The sequence below is a fragment of the Myotis yumanensis genome, unplaced genomic scaffold (genome assembly GCF_028538775.1).
Source record: "Myotis yumanensis isolate MYYU_CA2020_CCGP unplaced genomic scaffold, mMyoYum1.0.hap1 SCAF_16, whole genome shotgun sequence".
Taxonomy (NCBI): domain Eukaryota; kingdom Metazoa; phylum Chordata; class Mammalia; order Chiroptera; family Vespertilionidae; genus Myotis; species Myotis yumanensis.
In genome coordinates this window covers 18,198,106-18,218,453 of record NW_027223767.1, presented here as the reverse complement: position 1 = coordinate 18,218,453, position 20,348 = coordinate 18,198,106, and the positions used below count along the sequence as shown (strand labels likewise).

The window sequence follows — 20,348 nt, the reverse complement described above, 5'->3', positions numbered from 1 at the left end:
CCTGTCCAACCATTACACAAGGATCAAGGATCTTTTTTTAAAAATATTTTTTATTGATTTTTTACAGAGAGGAAGGGAGAGGGATAGAGAGTTAGAAACATCAATGAGAGAGAAACATTGATCAGCTGCCTCCTGCACACCCCCTACTGGGGATGTGCCCGCAACCAAGGTACATGCCCTTGACTGGAATCGAACCTGGGACCTTTCAGTCCACAAGCCGACGCTCTATCCATTGAGCCAAACCAGTTAGGGCAGGATCAAGGATCTTTTATTTTCCTTATTGCTAACCTTGATTTCTCTAGTATTTATAAAATGAATATCTATTTTATAATACAAAGATTAATTTTATAATTAAAAACTATAAAAAGCACAGACTTCTGAGGTAGCTCTACTTCCAATGTCCTAAGTGAAGTGATCAAACTGATTATACAGAGTGTATCCCCCATACTCCATGATCCCACCTTTGTCTACTATTCACTGCTATGGCTGTTATTTAGAAAAGTGTCTGATGCACAGCAGTCAGTCAATATCTATTAAATGGGAAAATGCCATCCATCTGCTATCAACATAAAGAATTACTGCCAGCCGAAACCGGTTTGGCTCAGTGGATAGAGTGTCGGCCTGCGGACTGAAGGGTCCTGGGTTCGATTCCGGACAGGGGCATGTACGTTGGTTGCGGGCACACCCCCAGTGAGAGATGTGTAGGAGGCAGCTGGTCGATGTTTCTCTCTCATCGATGTTTCTAACTCTCTGTCCCTCTCCCTTCCTCTCTGTAAAAAATCAATAAAATATATTAAAAAAAAAAAAAAAAAGAATTACTGCCAGATGGATAGATAGCTAGAAGGAGGTCATTAAGAGCCAATTCACAGTTTCCCTTCTTAAGAAAGCAACTTTTTAAAAAACTTTCTTTTGTTTGATGTTAGTTTATAAATATGGAATTGATTTTTGTATACTGACTTTATATCCAGTAACTCTGTTGTTTTTTAAAAATAATTTTATTGATTTTTTACAGAGAGGAAGGGAGAGGGATAGAAAGTTAGAAACATTGATTAGAGAGAAGCATCGATCAGCTGCCTCCTGTACATCCCCTACTGAGGATGTGCCTACAACCAAGGTACATGCCCTTGACTGGAATGGAACCTGGGACCCTTCAGTCCCCAGACCGACGCTCTATCCAGTGAGCCAAACCAGCTAGGGCTCCAGTAACTATGTTAAATGCACTTATTAATTCTAATGATTTATCCTTATTTTCTTTTGGATTTTCTAAGCATGTACCACATTATTTGCAAATAAAGATAGCTTTACTTTTTTCTTTTTCAATCATCTTTTTAATACTTTATTTCTTTTTCTTATCTTACTGTACTGGCTGGGACCTCCAACATAAGCTGAATGGAACTGGTAATTAATCATCTTTATCTCATTCAATTTCTTTTTTGTTTTGTTGTTAATCCTCACCCGAGGATATTTTCCCATTGATCTCTAGAGAGAATAGAAGGGAGAGGGAGAGACGGAGAGAAACATCGGTGTGATTGGTGCACCTCTGACCAGAACCAGGGATCGAGCCTGCAACTGAGGTACATTCTTGACCAGAATCAAACCTGGGACCCTTCAATCCCTGGACCTATCAGTCCAAGGGCTGACACTACCCACTGAGCAAAACTGGCTAGGGCTCATTCTATTTCTTTACCTGCTTGGTGGTTATACCATGGCTCACTTTGTGATGAGTCTTCATTGTCTGCGATTTCATATTTTTATTTCATAATTAAAAAGGTTAAAAGATGCCGAAACCGGTTTGGCTCAGTGGATAGAGCGTCGGCCTGCGGACTGAAAGGTCCCAGGTTCGATTCCGGTCAAGGGCATGTACCTGGGTTGCGGGCACATCCCCGGTGGGGGATGTGCAGGAGGCGGCTGATCGATGTTTCTCTCTCATTGATGTTTCTGACTCTCTATCTCTCTCCCTTCCTCTCTGTAAAAAATCAATAAAATGTATTTAAAAAAAAAAAAGGTTAAAAGAAAAAGAAAGCTGCAGGAGAAGTAAACAATGTAGAGCCTGGCAAAATTCTCCAGTTTGAAGGGTGTATTAGTTTCATACTGCTGCTATAATAAATTACCACACATTTAATGACTTAAAACAATATAATTTATTATTTTGCAGTTCTGGAAGTCAGAATTCCTAAAACCAAGGTGTTGACAAGACTGTGTTCTTTTTGGAGGCTCTATGGGAGAATCTATTTCCTTGCCTTTTCTAGCATCTAGAGGCCACCTGTATTCCTTGGCTCACGATCCCTTCCTCCATCTTCAAGGCCAGCAGCATACCATCTCCAAATCTCTTTGTGTGACCTCTGGTTCTATCATCACATCTCCTTTTTCTGACTCAGACACCCCTACCTCCTCATAAGGACCCCTATGATTACACCTGGATAACCCAGGATCATCTTCCAATCTCAAGAGCTTTAATTTAATCTCACACACAAGGCCCTTTTGCCTTGTAAGGTTACATTTAACAGGTTTCAGGGATTAAAACGTGGGTCACCTTTGGTTTACCTACTACAAAGTCTGCCTACCACAAAGTGCGAGGACATGGGGCAGATGCAGAACACTACTTGGAAGTTTTTTCACTGCTACAAAGCAGTACCGCTCATAATCAACAGTTCAGAGAGGCCCAAAGGAAGTGGCTAGAGAGCAGAATTTTTTCTTGATATGAGAGGCCACAGCTCTAGGAAGGAGGTCAGAAATTGCCATATCATTTATGTGAAACAAAGGCTGCACAAGGGAAACTAGCTCTAGTATAGTAGCTCTACTATATATAGAACAGGAAATGTAGAAAATAAATTCATTTATTGAGATGCACACCACCTGGCTTCCTTCTCACTCCCTTTAGGGTGGTGACTTAGTATTATAAACTTCTATCAACTACCTTTAGACTTGAGAAGGGGATTCTAAATAATATTTGGAGACAAAGAAGGCATATAGTGAGAAATTTCCTAATGTGGAGAAAACATCAGACCTGAGTAAATTTTTCTTTGTTTAAAAAAGTATAAATGGCCAAAATCAATTGTAGAAATTCTAGTTGGGGCCTATGAAAATAATCTGCAACATAAAAAAGGGAGAACATAGCATTCAAGGAGATGGAGAAACAAAGCATATTTGGAGGGGGGGATGTTAGGTGAAGAAGACAGTATCTGTTTTGTTTTATTCTTAAAAATTGAATTTCTAAAATCATAGAACCTGTGAAATATGCTGAAAGATAGGTGACAAAACAAAGATCAAAGGGACCTGGATAAAAGGCAGGAAAAAATATATAAAGGTTACAGGTTAAGAAAATAATGTAAGGGGACAAATAATGCAATAGCAGACTGAAACAGTGAATTAGAAGAAGTAAGGAGTAGAATCAGCATTATAAAAATGTGAATCAATTGTAGGGAGGACAAACTTGAGGAGTGCTTCAAGAATTCAGAGGCAAGGCAGAAAGCAATTAAAATGATGACAGAAGAGAGATGCAGAGGACAAAGAATGGAGATCCAATACATTGGGAGAACAGAAATTATTAAAGAAAAGAATAGAACAAACAGAACATTAGCAATCAAGGACATGAGATGAAAACTTTTCTGGTCCAAAGACAGACTGGATGTGCATATTTAAAAAGCTCACTAGGTACCATGAAAAATTAAAGTGCAGAGCCTAACAACTAAATAAATCTTCATACAATTTGAAATTCAAGATTAGAAAAAATTACCCATGTTGGACAAAAAAAATTACCTACAAAAAAAGGGAAATTGGACTTTTTTCTAATTTTTCTATTTTAAATATATTTTTACTGATTTCAGAGAGGAAGGGAGAGGGGGATAGAAACATCAATGATGAGAGAGAATCCATTGACTGGCTACCTCCTGCACGCCCCTTACTGGGGATGGAGCCCGCAACCCGGGCATGTGCCCTGACTGGGAATCGAACCATGACCTCCTGGTTCATAGATTGATACTCAACCACTGAGCACACTGGCCAGGCCTCCAATTTTTTCTAACCATTAATGTAATAGAATAATATCTATAGCTTTAAGAAAAAAAAAAAGTAAACCTAAGCTAAGTTGCCATTCATGTGCAAAAACAAAATAAGAACAATTTCAAGTATTAAAAAACTAGTCATGAAGAATGTCCTTAATATAAATATTAACAAAAAGAGCAAAGTAAGGAAGAGATCATTTTGATCATATATGTATATATGTGTACAAACATGTTTTAATGGGCACAGAAGTGGTCTAAAAAGACAAATATTGCTCTAGTGGTTTGGCTCAGTGGATAAAGTGTCGGCCTGTGGACTGAAGGGTCATGTGTTCGATCCAGTCAAGGGCACATGCCTCGGTTGCAGGCTCAATCCCCAGCCCTGGTCTGGGTGCATGTGGGAGGCAACCGATCCGTGTGTCTCTCTCACATTGATGTTTCTCTTTCTCTGTCTCTCCCCCTCCCTTCCACTCTCTCTAAAAATCAAGAGAAAAATATCCTGGGGTGAGGATTAACAAAACAAAAAAGAGAGAGAAAGAAATATTAGTAGTAAATTTTTAGCAGCAGTTATCCCTGGATGCTGGCTTTTGACTTTATATTATTTTTGTGAATTGTTTGATTCTTTTGCATAAGTATTCTTTTGCATAAAATACGACTACTGTATTTTACAAGTCATCTTAATTTTTAAAAAGCATCCATGACATCTTTGCTGAAAAAAATTCCTCAATGTTGCCCTAGCTGGTTTTGTTCAGTGGTTAGAGCATCGTCGGCCTATGGACTGAAGGTCATGGGTTCGATTCCAGTCAAGGGCACATACCTCGGTTGCAGGCTCAATCCCTGGCCCCTGTCAGGGCACATGTGGGAGGCCCAATCGATGTATCTTTCTCACATGGATGTCTGTCTGTCTGTCTGTCTCTCTCTCTTCCCCCCACCCCCTTCCACTCTCTAAAAATCAATGGAAAAAATATCCTCGGGTGAGGATTAACAACAACAACAACAACAAAAAATTCTTCAATGTTGCATTTGAATAACAAATGAATGAAAATAAATAACACAGAAACGAGAAAGCCATCGATTAGAAAGATTGATGGTGAGCACTTAATATAAATTAATTCTTAATAATTATTGTAAATTTAGAAACATAATACAATTGGGTGAAAAAGAAAATACATATTATAAACAGTCCTAATTTCCACATTTTAAATATGGGATGTAAATAGGTGTGTTATTTTTAGAGAGAGAGAGGGAGGGAGGGAGGGAGGGAGGGAGGGAGAGGGAGAGAGAGAGGGAGAGAGAGAGAGAAAGAGAAACATCGATTTGTTGTTCCACTTATTTATGCATCCATTGGTTGATTCTCTTATGTGCCCTGTCCAGGGATCGAACCAACAAATGTGGTATATTGGGACGACGCTCTAACCAACTGAGCTACTTGGCCAGGGCATGATATTGATACTTTGAGAATAAAGAACTTAAGGTTTTTTAAAAAATTAGTCACTGGTAACTTGTACTTACAATAAATATTTTCCGGACCACAATATAACAAAGATAACATTTCCACCCAAACTATATGCATAAAACATAAAACAAGAACAAAAAATACATTGAATGGTTCTAGTTTTATGCAAGCAATACACACATAAGCATGAGTAGAAAAAGACTAGAGGAAAATATGCCGAAGCCGGTTTGGCTCAGTGGATAGAGCGTCGGCCTGCGGACTGAAAGGTCCCGGGTTCGATTCCGGTCAAGGGCATGTACCTGGGTTGCGGGCATATCCCCAGTAGGAGATGTGCAGGAGGCGGCTGATCGATGTTTCTCTCTCATCGATGTTTCTAGCTCTCTATCTCTCTCCCTTCCTCTCTGTAAAAAATCAATAAAAATATATTAAAAAAAAAAAAAAAAAAGACTAGAGGAAATATACTAAACTATTAACACTGGTTAATTTTAGGTGGTAGCTTATAGGTGATTTTTATTTTCTTGTGCTTTTCTTTATTTTCTATTTAAAACATTTTTTTGGTAATTATATGAACAACAAACAATATGCCCAATATGTCATTTAATAAATAAATAAGCAGATAAGCTAGTACTTCCAAAAGTTGGATAATTTAAGCCTCATTTAACCTCAAATACACATTTTAATTTACTTTATTTTAGGTTAGAGAGTGGAGTCACTGAAAGTCAGATACTCTAAACTTATTTTTTTAAATATATTTTTTTATTGGTTTCAGAGAGGAAGGGAGAGGGAGAGATAGATAGAAACATCAATGATGAGAGAGAATCATCGGTCAGCTGCCTCTTGCACAACCCACATTGGGGATCAAGCCCACAACCCCGGCATGTGCCCTGACAGGGAATCGAACTGTGACCTATTGGTTCACAGGCCAACACTCAACCACTGAGCCACAGCGGCATAGCACAACTACATATATTTTTAATGAAAAAGTTTCCTGGGATCCCACATCCAGACAGAAAGCAAAGATGACTATAAGGATGATTGGGATGGGATGTGAGACTTACAACTGACCTTACAATGTAAATTTATTTATTCTCTATCAAGCCAAAGAGTGGCCCCAGCATTAGCTTGTTGGGAAGATCTTCACTTACTTCTTGGTCAGACAATAATATGGAGAGAAACAAAGAATATCACAGAAGATTAATCTAGCTGGCGATGCTAAAATGAGTAATGCTTATCACCACTTATAAAATAAATGCTTTGGTATCCATTAAATAACTAGAGCTTTAGAGCCTAAGGAAAGATGGGCCTGTTGCTAAATAGATCCTTGTTTAGTATCGCCTATAGCTATACAGTCACATGCATATTTTTGGAAGATGATAATTAAGCTTTTTTTATATTAAGGCACCAACATGAACTCAACATCTTTCTCCTAAAACAGTTCCTTTTTTAATCACTTTTCCTATCTGCCTATAGCAGCGGTTCTCAACCTGTGGGTCTCGACCCCTTTGGGGGTTGAGCGACCCTTTCACAGGGGTTGGCTAAGACCATCGGAAAACACATATATAAATTACATATTGTTTTTGTGATTAATCACTATGCTTTAATTATGTACAATTTGTAACAATGAAATTGGGGGACACCACAACATGAGGAACTGTATTAAAGGGTTGCGGCATTAGGAAGGTTGAGAACCACTGGCATATAGGGTTGTTGGGGTTTCAATGAGAAATGCATGTAAATAGGTTAGCACTGTGCCTAGAACATGATTAGTGATTGCAACAGCTTAACTTTATTATTATTACTAGAGGCCCGATGCACGAAATTCGTGCAAGAGTAGGCCTTCCTTCCCCCAGCTGCCAGCACCGGCTTCCCTCTGGCCACTGGCAGGCGCCCGGGACCCGGGCTTCCCTCGCAGCCCTGGCTTCGTCCGGAAGGTTGTCCAGAGGATGTCCAGTCTAATTAGCATATTATTCTTTTATTATTATAGGTGGTTTGATTACTTTTCAATCACTTAAGCACTGCTAGTATAATATGGCAGGAAGGACAAGAGTTTTACTTGTTTTGCTTTCAGGATGGCTATTTATTACTTCTTTTAAAACTTGTTATTATGGACGACTCATACATATACAAAAGTAGAATATAATGATATCATGTACCCATTACTCAGATTTAGTAATAATGATCAATATGTTATCAATAATAATGACTGATATTTAGTAATAATCAATATCTGACCTTTTTTCATTAATATTCCTATCTAGCCCCCTCCACAGATTATTCTGAAGCAAATCCTAGACATCAAATCATTCATCAAAACATGAGGTTTTAAAGTGATACCAATAAGGATTCTAATCTAGACTTCCTTACTAGCCATATGACCTTGAATGTGCTACTTAACCTCTGGAATTGGGTGCCTAGCAGCCACTCAATGAATTTAAGATCACTTTCTTCCCCCTAGTTGGCTCTAATTGGTTTCAAATCTGCAATGTGATGTTTCACTCAAAATGTAACCAGCTCCACTCTATTGCTTTTAGCCTAATATGTACTCCTTTCCTTACTCTGGATAATCCCAAAAGCAACCTGTTTTCTCACTGCTTGCTTATCTCATATCTGGGTTTTCTACTAAGATTTTCTTATTTTAGGCAGAACACTAATCCCTGAAGGTGTTTAGTAATTCAAAAAGATTAAGAGTGAAGCAAGTTTGGAAAAGACTGCAAAGGCTATCCTTCTCACAATGTATGCTATATTAAAAAGCTCCAAGAAGTCTTGTAGCAATGAGTCCTGTTTAACACTGCTTTACCCTAACTTACAGGATCATTCATCCAACAATTAAGAACTTACAAAACTGGAGTGCTATAGAACATGCTTGGGAAATACAATAACATGTTAATGCCAAATCAGTACTCCTTAAGCAAAGTCTTGAGATACTATAAGCTCAACAAAATTTCGAGAGTTCATCCTTAATTATAGGTTCAAATTAACTTATGTTGCTTCTCATAGAGTTGTATTTGCCACAAACTGCCTCCCAAACTAGGAGGACCTCTGCCTTATACATCTGGATCTTTCATTTTGTATGTGTAAGATAGTGTAGTGTAGGCATTTTCAGTAATTATCTGTTAAATGAGCATCAAGGCCAGACCAAACTTGTGATTAATTTTGACCAGCAATGACATTGCTCATGTTGCTGTTACTGAAGAGTCCTTGAGATATTTTACATTTCTTGGGAGTGAACACAAGAAGCTGGAGAAAATGTCTACCATTTTCAGATTTCTAAAAGGTCAAGTTCCTAAGGACTCTCTCTGACACATCTATACTAATCTTCCAGGAGAGGCATGGAGATAATCCATGAGTTCATCATTCTCCACTCTTCTCTTGAGCTTCAGTCACCTCTTAAAAAAAAAAATGAAGGTACTAGCACTTATTTGAGGACTTAATGAAATACCTAAGCCAGGGGCTGATACACACTAGATATTCAAGAGATGTTATTTTTTCCCAGCCATGAAGAATAAAGCAGAATAAAAGAAAAAGAAAGGTGGGTAACATCTTATATTGAGTAACTAGGGAAGACCTCTCTAACAAGGTGGCATTTAAAAGAGAGTGAGAGAGCCACACAGCTATCTGGGGACAGAGTGTTTGTCCCAGGTTAAGAGGAAAGCAAGTGCAAAGATTCTTAGGCATCTTTGAGGAACAGCAAGGATGCAAATGTGACTAGAGTATGTTGGGTATGCAGAGCAGTAGGAGCTGAGGTCAGATAGTTAAGAGGGTGTAGGTAGTGTCAAATCATTGAGGGCATTGTAGGCCGCCGTTAAAACTTTGGCTTTTATTCTAAGTGAGAGGAACAGCCATCAGAAGGTTTTAAACAGAGACGTGACATGATCTTATTCATGTTTCAAAAAGATCATTCCAGTTGCTGAGCTGAAAACTGACTGGGGAGTAAGAGGAGGGATGAACTAGAGAAACCAGTTAGAAGGCATTTTGATGAATTAACTAGAGTGTAGTAGTGGTAAGAACGAGCTGTATCTGCATTTATTTTGAAAGTGAAGAGACATGAATTGCTGACGGATTAGTTATGGAGGTGTGAGAAAGAGAGAGGAACCAAGAATAACCCCAAGAATTTTCATATGAGCAACTCAAAAGTCGAAGTTGCCATTTACCAACATGGAAAGACTAAAGAAAAATCAGGTTTGGGGAAGAAAAATTCAGGAGTCTGGATTTGGAGATGTTATATTTGACATGCCTATTTCACAATCCCTAAAGCAGAGATCTATCTACCTTAGTCTCAATGAGTGACAACCGCTGGTAATCACTACTACAGGCAGAGGGCATGAACAGCTGACTCTATGTTCTTCTCTGGTTAGATCATATACTTATCACAACTGTATTCTATCACAAATATATCATATTATATCATATCATATTATATACTATCTTATATACATGTATCATATACTAACACGGGGAGAGCTGATGAGAACATAGGGCTTAGGAAGTCTGATGCTGGTTAGGACTCCTTCTTGTTCTGCACTAAAATATAGCTAACCCAAGAGCTAACCTTCAAAAGCGTCCTTGAAGTCAAGACCACCTTGTGATCACATAAGAATAGTACCAGGATCCCCTGACTCAAGCCAGGGTTTTCCAGTTTCTCTTCTAACTGAACATCTTTTACAAATTGTAAACATTGTGTTAGCTGTCCTCAGTCTCACGTACTACAACTCCCTATTCTTATTCCCTTCTGAAACTAGAAGAGCAAGATTTCATTCCAACTTTTCATTGGAAAAGCATAAAATAAATATTTCTTTTACTTTCACATTCCCAAAATCTACTAGCCATTAAATGCATCCAAAGAATATGGACTTTTGGTATGCCAATGTCTAGAACTTTTATGTACTTACAGAAATTTAACCAAAGGGAATATATATAAAAAATTCTGCTATAAGGAATTACTTCACTATTGATAGTGCACAAATTGGGAACGATACTTTGGTTCAATGAAGCAAAAATGGGTTAAAGAAGTAATTGGAATATAAAAGAATATTAAGGGATTATATAAATGATTACATATAAAAATACATTAAAAATATTAAGTAAAAAAAAAAAGGATTACAAATAGTATGTATAATATGACCCCCCCAGTTTTATTTTTTAAAAAGTGTATGTGTATATTATTAGTCAAATATGATTATGTATGATCAGCAAAAATAACAGTGATGTAACCTCTGGGTAGAGGGGTTGTAGATAAATGTTCTTTTTACTTGTCTACAAGGAACTTATACTGTTGTTTTTTTTTACTAAGAACAAGTTTAAAATTTTTTATATTCAATATAAAATATCTTATATTTGTCTGGAATTTAGTTTTTACTGTCTTAAAAAAAAATCTACACACATGTCTATACATACTTCATCTAAGTCAAAAGACTTCTTTCTGAGGAGCCATTTGTGGACTCTTCCCCAAAGGCCTCTCTCCCAGGAAACAATGCTAACTACTCCACAGAGAGCTCAGTCATAGGGTTCTCCTGCACAGCACAGGAGACTCTGCTCCTAGGGTCTGTGGGTGCTACTTCGCCAGTCTAGCAACTATTACAAGGGAATGTAAAGCAAGATGTACTGCCTTACTCTCTGCACCTGGCCAAAGACACAACTGTTAAACAGAGCCTAAGTTCCACAGTCCCCACCAGGGCAACAGCAATGGACTTTGTTTTCTATAAACAGACAGACAAGAAAAAAGTTCAGGTTAAATCAGTCCTCAGAGGAAGAAAAATAGAAACCAGGCAACGAACGGGGAATGCTTCATATTCCTAAAAGTTTTTTTTGTAAGTTAACACATGGTGTCTGCTTCTCTCTAGTCACCTATTTATCACTCCCCTCCTTAGAAAAGGGAAAAAGCCCTGGCTGTTTTCCTAGTGCAGAGTTTTGTGGCTGGGGGGAAGGAGGAAGGGGGGAGGAAGGAGGGTGCTTTAAGCATGATGCAAACCATTTGGAGTTGAGTGAGAGCACTGCCAACACAAGCTGGACTATTTAAACAAGTGAGGAAATGATCGTATATACAACATGCCAGCAAGCACACACACACACCAAAGGAAGTCGAGAGGGCTTTTTTTTTTCAGGACACAGAGCTGGATGTCAGCGGCTAAAAGGTCGATATTTTCCCTTAACACCCTTCTCAATGACTTAATCATGTTCCGTTTGCACAGAAAACTTCCCAAGAATAAAAAAGTCTGGAGAATTAAGAGGAAGGGTGAATGGGGAGTGATGTTTGGCCTGGGGCTGACCTTATCCGAGGTTTTCTCCACGTAGCAGGGATCCTGAGGGGCAGCCAGCAAGGGGACAAAGCCCGAGAGAAGCCGATCCTCTTCCAGAATAAGAAGGGTGAGGTCATCGTCCGGGTCCTTGTACAGTGGCACCTCAGACTGATTCACCGCAGTCAATATGTTACAGAAATCAGCCAGCATCGACCACACATCCACAGCAACCCTGTGAGAAATAAGGTAAGAAAAGAAGAGCAGCTCTAAAGAGGGACCAGTTCAAGTATTCTAAGCACTTGTGAATAGGGAAGTACCTATGGCAAATGTTGTCTATGGCTGGCATCCGCCAGAAAATCTTACCCAAAAAACTAGGATACAAAATTGCACCCTTGGCAGCAATCTGGTGAATGTGTGTCCATCCGTGTAAAGTTAAAATTGATTAGGGGGAGTTTTTAATCCTAACCAGAGAGAGAGAGAAGAATTTAGAGAATCAGTTGCCTAATGCAGGTCCTGTCACCTTTCCAGACAGTGTGCCTAAGACACTTACTCAAACACTCTGGACACCCAGTGCCTGAGGCAGCTCCCAGAATTCCCCCACTCCTGTCCAGCCAAGTATATGCCATGCAGACAGCTACAGAGTGCCAATCTTCCCTCCTCTTGCACAGCCAGAGGGGCTAGTCACACCAGGGAAGTCATGTGTTTGTGGGCTTTTTCCCTTCTTATAATGCTTTAGAAATCTCTTCCTATATATAAGCAGAAAAACAATTAAATACACATCCAACAAAAACCTCATTCCTGGCCTGCCAAGCTTCCCATTCATTTCAGCAGCTGAACCGTATCAGCACTATCTTGGCCATCCTATTCCCTCTCCTTTCTCTGGATTGTAGAAAATTAGACATAGGGTAATCAACATTATGGTTTGCCTGGAACTATCCTAGTGTTAGCATTTAAAGCCCCACATTCCCAGAAACACCTCAGTCCTGGGCAGACTGGAATGGATGGTCATCCTAATTGCAGATCATCAGGTCCTGGTTGAACCTGAGAATAAATCTTGAAAATGCAAAATCTGGTTCTCCCCTGTTCAAACTCCAGGGCAGAATTATAAAAAGGTTCAATTCTCTGTCACCATCAACTGCCAAAAATCTCCTGTGGTTCAAATTCCTCTTTTGATGGGAGCTAAGGATCCTTACAACTTTCTTTTGACAAGCCCAAGACAAGCTCAAATAGTCAAAATGGCCAGATCCAGGGCCTGCCAAGTCCACAGACTTAGGTTTCTTCCCCAGAGAACAACCTAACCAGGGGGCCTGGAAGAGGCCAGTACCCTATGGATGCTAAATTGTACTCCAAAAGGAGTGAGACCCATAAAAGAATTACAAAGAAAAAGCTTTAGAATTTGGTTCAAGAGGTGGAGTGACAAGAGGCAAGAAGCAAAGAGAGGTATATGAATGAGATACATCCTGGAATCTTCCCAGACGAGTTACTGCGCATGAGCCAAATCTGCTAAGGAGGGGCTTCAGACCTAAGCAATTTGTTGCTCCTGGAGGCTAGGAACTTGGGGGGATGGCAGAAAGGAGGGCATTCAAGGGACATGCTATTGAAGGTGATCCTGGAAGAGAAAGTGGAGTAGAGGTGTGGGGACTCCCTGACTGGATCCAGGTGGAAGGAGCCTGCACTGGTTTATTTACTGTAATCACTGCACTAGGAAAAGGCAATGAAATGAAACATCTTGTTTTCAAGAGTGTCCTGGGAACCAGGCGGAACACAGCCCCATTAATCACACAACGGCACATAATCAACACACGTGTACAGCAGAAGTAACTCGCTTCACAGGCTTTGCCCAGGAAAAAGAACATGTTTGGGAAGAATCACCGGAGGGACAAGGGTTTTTTAAAGCCTCTCTCTGCACAGACACCAACAACCAGACTCATTCACAAAGCTCCATCTTTTGGCTCAGCTGGGTTTGGCTGTCAGAAATGTTTAAATATGGAAAAAAATAAACAGTTGCAACACGTTTCTGTGCAGAGATCTGCCTGAGCCCCTTTGTGATGTAATGGGAAACGCGCATTCAGGCTACCAGCTGTAGAATAAACAGAACTTCGAGGGTTAAAAGGAACTGAACTTTCCACGACCCCATCTGCAGAGAAGAAAATAATAAGAGGAATGATACACTGCCCCACAGCTCTGATAGTTTATCCTCCAGTCCCGGCTGCAGAGACAAGCACCGGATGTGATAGGGCTGCTCAGGGCCGCCTCCGAGGTTAGCGCTGCCCATGGGAGACGCACAGGGAGGCTCTTCCAGCTCCCTGCTTCCTCCCCCAGTGCCCTGCTGGCCACTTGAGCCCACTGCCTGAGTCTGATCCCACAGCGCTGGTGAGCTCTGGCCAACAGGCACTGCTCGGCTGCAGAGCAGCAATTTGGAAAATAAACAGGAAAGACGACAGTGAGAAGGAAGAAGGTGAAAAGTCTCCCAGCTGAATTCTTGGCTTGGGGGCCTTGGTTGGTGCTGTGCAGGTCAAGGCTGCTTCAGGATGTAGTTGGGGGTGAGAGGTGTGGGCAGCAGCATCCCCAGCCAGGGAGAGGCAGCAGAAAATTACCCATGGCTGCCACAGTGGGAGGCCCCACATCCCTCTCTTATCCTCTTACCCCTACCATCTTGGATCCAAGAGAAGAAATATGTGATACCATGTGGTTCTCATTACCATGCTCCCCGGTCCCCTACGGCTCAGATAAACCAAAACTGACTCCTCCCAGAGATTGCTGGCCACCACAAGGGACCCCTGCCCACATCTGCCCTCTGCCCATTACCACCCACCCACCTTGTGCCAAAATCTTAAGACTCCCTGCAAAAATGAAGTGGATGAGAGCTCCTACCACAGTGTTGATGTGTAAGATAGCAGCTGGTGCCAGAAGACATAGGGTGTGTCCTGAGTCCCCAACTCAGAAATATAAAGTGGCACCACAGACAAGAACACAACTAACTAGGCACCCATGGGCCATATGGTGACTCTCCACAGAGGGCAGGGAAGCGGGGAGTGTTAGGAAACTAACACTTAAAGGAAGAGGTGAGATGCCTAAACCCCAAAGTTAAGATATTTGCAAAAGGATGAGGTAATTCCTGGAACCTGGGGAATATCATCACCTCAGCTTACCCCAATCAGGCCTCCGGGCTGAGAGGTCAGTTCCGTGGGTGAACACAAGGTTTCCTGAGTAGAAGGGGAAAAGCTTAGCTTTTTCCTGCTCTAGTTCCTTATCCCAGTTAGGAGTGCCTTCCAACCTTCACCCCACAGCAGCCCTTGGAGTCTAAGGATTCAAGGTTGGCCTGGGCTGAGTAGCCCAAAGTAAAATTCTGGTGGCTCTGAGGAGCTTTAAACAGCTCCCAATCTTTTAGAAATGCTTTGGAAATGACACATCAAAAGGTTTTCCAGTCAATTGCAAACCAACTTTGGTTCTAAATGAACCCTCTAGAGTGCTATGGGCTCAGGCAAGTCCCTCTGGCTTGTTCTGGTCCCCATTCATATTTTGGGGAAGCTCCCAGAGCCCACAAAATCCCACTAAAGCTAGGGTGCATTCTTCACCTAGCAGACACAAAGCAGACAGAGAGTATGAAACTGAGTCCAATGAGTCCGTTTATGGCTCTCAGAATGGTGGCAAGGGAGCCTCTCAGCAGCTGTGATGTGATTAGTGAGCAGGGATCAGCAGTTGTAGGGTGACCCAGTGGCCCAACCCCACAGAACACACCACACACCAGGAAAGCAGACCCCTGGCTGGACACCAGATCCTAGCTTGGGACAGACCAGCAGTGGCTAGTTAGAGGTATGCACTCAGGACCAAAGCTCACTCACTTCTCCACAGACATGCATTCACTTACTCCACCAGGAAAGGAAAAAAATAAGAGTTAATTTACTTTTTATTGCCTCAGAATTCCAAGGTTTAATGTAGCTGTCAGTTTGAGTGCAGTGCAGCTGCTGGCCGATACAATGCAGCCCAGGCCAGCCCAGGTGACTGGGGAAACACATTTCACAGAAATGAACCAACACACACTCTTGGCTGGTTGTTTGGGGGATATTGACTTGGGGAATCAGATTAACCCTTCGGGCTGGAGTTAGTTTTGCAAACAACATAAGAAAAGTAGCTTCAGTCCAAGGAACTGAGAAGCCCTAGTCTCAGGTGGACGGAGCAGTGGATTTCTGTGTTTCTACAATATTGGCGTTTTCTCATGTAAGATGTTATTCGACTACAACATGCTCTGAAAGATGAAGGCATGAGATATGTGAGGGAAGTTATACCACAACAATCTATCTCCTTCCTAGAACTCAGAACAAAAGGCAGCTCTGCCAGCTTTATAGGGAAGAGGTCGGGTGGGACCTTTTCTGCAAGCTCCATACAGGGCGTGACTGAGGGGGGCAGACAGTGTGGAGAGTGGAGTACTAAGGCCTAACCAAGGCTCAGGCCATCCTCTGGCAAGTCTAAGGAAGACTGAGCCCTCACACACCCCTTCTTTTTTTTTTTTTTTTTTTTTTTTTTTTTACTGGGGGAACAGGCTGACTGGTGATTAATATCAAGTACAATGACCCCATGTTACAAGCCTGCAGGGGCCTGTGGAGGTGGCCATTTCCTGTGTAATACCAGCTTGTTTAAACACTAACATTCAAACTCCACAGCTGCAGAACAAACCCGGAAAGAGTTGAGTGAGAAGAAGCCCTGCATTGTGTTTCGGAGCTATGGAAGATCAGAGAAGTAGTACAGATGGCAAATGAGTTGGGTCTTTTGGTTCCTGGGGTGAGGAGCTCTGGAAATATAGACAAGATGGCATGGAAACTAGGCACAAGGACGCCGAAAAAGAGAAAGCCCATGGATATAGACACAAAGGGGAAAGACAAAAGGCCATAGCAAGAGAAATGCTCTTCAGATATGCAATATGCCCTAGCTGGTTTGGCTCAACGGGTACAATGTCGGCCTGTGGACTGAAGGGTCCCAGGTTCGATTCTGGTCAAGGGCATATGCCTGGTTGTGGGCTCAATCCCCAGCAGGGGGCGTGCAGGAGGCAACCAATCAATGATTCTCTCTCATTATTGATGTTTCTATCTCTCTCTCACTCTCTCTTCCTCTCTGAATCAATAAAAATATATATTTTTAAAAAAGATATGCAATATGGTCTTTTAAAAACCTGTTTGCCTATGGAGCATTATACTCTAGCCCAGCGGTCAGCAACCTTTCGGACCTCATGGACCACCAGTGGTCCGCCAACCACCAGTTGGCCACCACTGCTCTAGCCCACAGCTCTCCACATAGGGTTCAATGGCCAACATAAGACCATTGTAGCCCTGGAGGACTTTTGGCCCAAATGGAGAAAACTGCAGGAGATGAGCAACTAATAGCAAAGTGAACCTGAATCCAATAAGTCAACCTGGGCCCTTGGGAGAGTGCCCAACTTAAATTAATTTTGCCCAATATGGCAAGTCAAATTCTGAAGCTCAGACACCCCACACTCCTCCAAGAACATAAACTTCTCCATGTCCTAAGAAGTGCAGCTGGAGCCCAATGGCAAACAGGTCACAGTAACCTCATTCCAGGATTTCTCAAGTACCTCTACTATGCCTCCTTCAACCTCTATCTAGGTCAGTGCCTTATTTGATTTCAGTTCTCCCAAGCTATAATCATATGTATAGCTTCTGTCACATCACTATGGTGTGTTAAACCCATCAGCACTGTGTGTTTGGGAAAGAGCAGCTCCCAAGGGACCTCAACATCTCCACGGCATGAGTGGAGCCCTCAGCGGCCTCCCTGGTGCGGATTCTCACGGTTCCTGCCTCTCTAAATTTTAGCTGTAACCACTCCAACACGTCTTCTTAGTTTAGCACACACTGGACCCAAATAACCTCAACCCAGAGCTGGAAAGTACTCTCCCTGGGGTCAGCTGCTGTACCCTGTTGGGGTCAGACTGGAGCCTTAGGCCAACACCCCTTCCTCTCACAAGAAGTCCTGTGGGAGGAGTGGGGAGGGGATAGAGGCTCCTGCCGTGGGAGAGATCACATGTGCCCACACTCAGCACTTGGAGGAAGAGGAACCCCCTGGTGCCAGGCTGTAGTGCTGACGCCCTAACCCGGAGCCAGGGAGACTGGGTGGGGAGCCAGGGTAGCAAAGGGGCTTCCCACAGTCACCACCACTTCCTTCAGGGAAGTGCTGATGGACTATTACTTAGTGACCTCCTAAAATGCCCTTCTGGGAAGACGTATTAAGCGTCCTTGAAGGGGTGCCGATTAGATTTGGGATTAGTTCTTATTTCAGAGCTGCCCTATGAGGGTGAGTGAGCTAGCTCTTTCTTAACTCAAGAATTTCTATCTCATTCTACAGGGTCAACACATGTTGGCTCCCTGAGGAAATTAGCTTACTGCATACTCCCTATATATCCCTATATCTCCCTATGTGACAGCACCTCAGAGGGCTTCCTATAAGCCTTTTCCAGCATGCTCTGTAGACTATTCAAGACAAGCCACGGAAAAGCAGCAAGTCCAGGAATTTCTGGAGCTTTTTTTTTTTTTTTTTTTAACAGTACTCCAATCCAACAGTGTGATAAATGCATCCGAGCTACAATTAGGAAGATATATAGCATCAGAATGCTAAGGTCTGGGCAGCCTGGTGAAACGCGGGCTCTCCAGAGCCCCAGCTATGTTTCCCATTATGTAACCCTGGTCATGGGCAGACAGCCAGACTCCAAATGAAAAAGAGACTCTGGCTTGGCACTGGTTCTATTTTCCTATCCTCATTCGGGGTCAGCGCAGTGTCATACAGCTGCAGAGAAAGCTCTGGGGATTAAACCTGGGAAAGCCTCCAAGACCAGGACCTGGGTTCAAGTACCAGCTGAAAGCAATAAACCAACTGCCACAGCTGGGCTAGGTTTGGATGTTCTCAAAGTCCCCTGACTCTTTCACTTACTGAGAACTAGAGATCAAGATGAGGGAAGATTTGGCTTCAGCAGAGACTCTGAAATGAGGTAGGCTGTCCCACTGCCCTAGCCTTGCCAAAGGTCCTGGGATGCAAGAGGTCACTATGCTTAGGCTTGTGGAAGCCTGTTGCTCTGTTCCTCTCTATCACCTGACATTCACAACTTCACTCATGCTCACTTGTTAAGGTTGAGAGTAGCTGCCTATCCCTTCCAGTAAGAGGCTTGGAACAGAAATGTGCCCCCCTCATCACCACCCCGTAAGTAGATGGCCCCTCCAAACACTGTGGTCTGTTCTAAATAGACCAAAGCAGTTGACACTCTCTTACAGTGGCCCAAGGCAACTTTCCACACCCTGCTATAATCCTCTGTACCAAAACCTCCTGAGATATAAAGCCATCTTATTACAACAGGTACAAATGGGAAGTCAACCTACTTACATGCTGATCCAGCACACAAATGCTTAAGTGCCACTGTGTGGGAAGGCACAAATGGCCTTGAAATCCTGCCCTTATCACCCTAAGTGTTCCACATGTGCCTAAGTGGCTACTGACTAGGAAAAGTAGATATGACCAGAAAGAAGAGGAATATGGACAAAAGGAGAGAACTAAGGAGACTAATAAGCTTTGGAATATCCCTAGAAATGTGGAGGACACTTCAAAATGATTCTCTAATTGTATAAGGAAAGACAGGGAACAAGATTAAATAAGGGTTCAAGTGTGTAAGAGAGACAATTTGGGTGTGGGGGATTCTGGAGGAGAAGTAAACTAAAATGTAGGCTATCTGGCCACCTTATCAATGAGGAATTTGTCTTCGTAGAAAACAATTCAGGCAAAGACCAATAAAAGCATGCAAAGCAGAGCTGTTAGGTGGAAACCCTTTCCTTCCTACTCTCTTGAGAGCATTTCTAAACCCTCCAAAATGAAGATCACACAAGGACCTTAAGAATGTCAGAGGAGTTACTATTCTGACATCTACACAACTATCTGGAGTATATCATTCCTTATGGCCTTAAAGAAAAGGCTCCACAAAATGAAAGATCAGTAGGCATAAGACACAACTTTGAAACCCAGAGAGCTACCATACCTTGCCAATCTCTCAACCATATTTACTCAGTAAGTGTTAGGCAGCCATGTGAGAAACTGGAAAGGAAGAAGATACAAATTTATATACCACTTCTTCAGTGCTTAGATCTGAAGGCTATGAGGTAGGGCTACTCTCAGTGGTGGTCAGGCCAGGTCTGCTCTGTCCAGCAGTGGCACCAACCCTCAAACCACCATGCCTTGTGGTCAGGCACCAGGACAACAATGCCCCTCCTTTATGCTTAAACTTACATTCCAGAGACAACCAGCAGCTGACCCTCCAGAGAGTGCAGAAGAGAACTCTATTCTCTACCATACTGACTTCTCTAGCCTAGAGGATTCATCAGAGAGTAAGTGATGCCCACAACTATAGGAACTTGTTTACTGGGCAATCAGATTCAATATATTATTTTGTCAGATCTGCTCCCTCTGTGAAAAAATTTTTAAAAAAACTAAGCAAATGTGTCAAGTATCCCAACCCTCTCTGCCTCTCTGTGGCCCAGGAGGTGAAGCCCAGCTGGGGATGGCTGTAGCTCAGGACCACGTGCCCAGCTGCTGATTGAGCCCTTGCCCAAAGATGGGCAGCAGCTTGCATAAGCCGGCAACAGGCCATTTGCTGCAGCATCC

The 20,348-nt window shown here is 42.2% G+C and overlaps 1 protein-coding gene across 1 annotated transcript in view; it reads right to left on the bottom strand.

Annotated features, from left to right (window-relative positions):
* The window catches only part of SMG6 (SMG6 nonsense mediated mRNA decay factor), a 214,971-nt gene that overhangs the window by 94,273 nt on the left and 100,350 nt on the right, over positions 1 to 20,348 (bottom strand). The window contains exon 13 of the mRNA XM_070394713.1: positions 11,724 to 11,925. Within this exon, the coding sequence (XP_070250814.1) occupies positions 11,724 to 11,925 (202 nt within the window). The remainder of the gene's footprint in view (positions 1 to 11,723; positions 11,926 to 20,348) is intronic.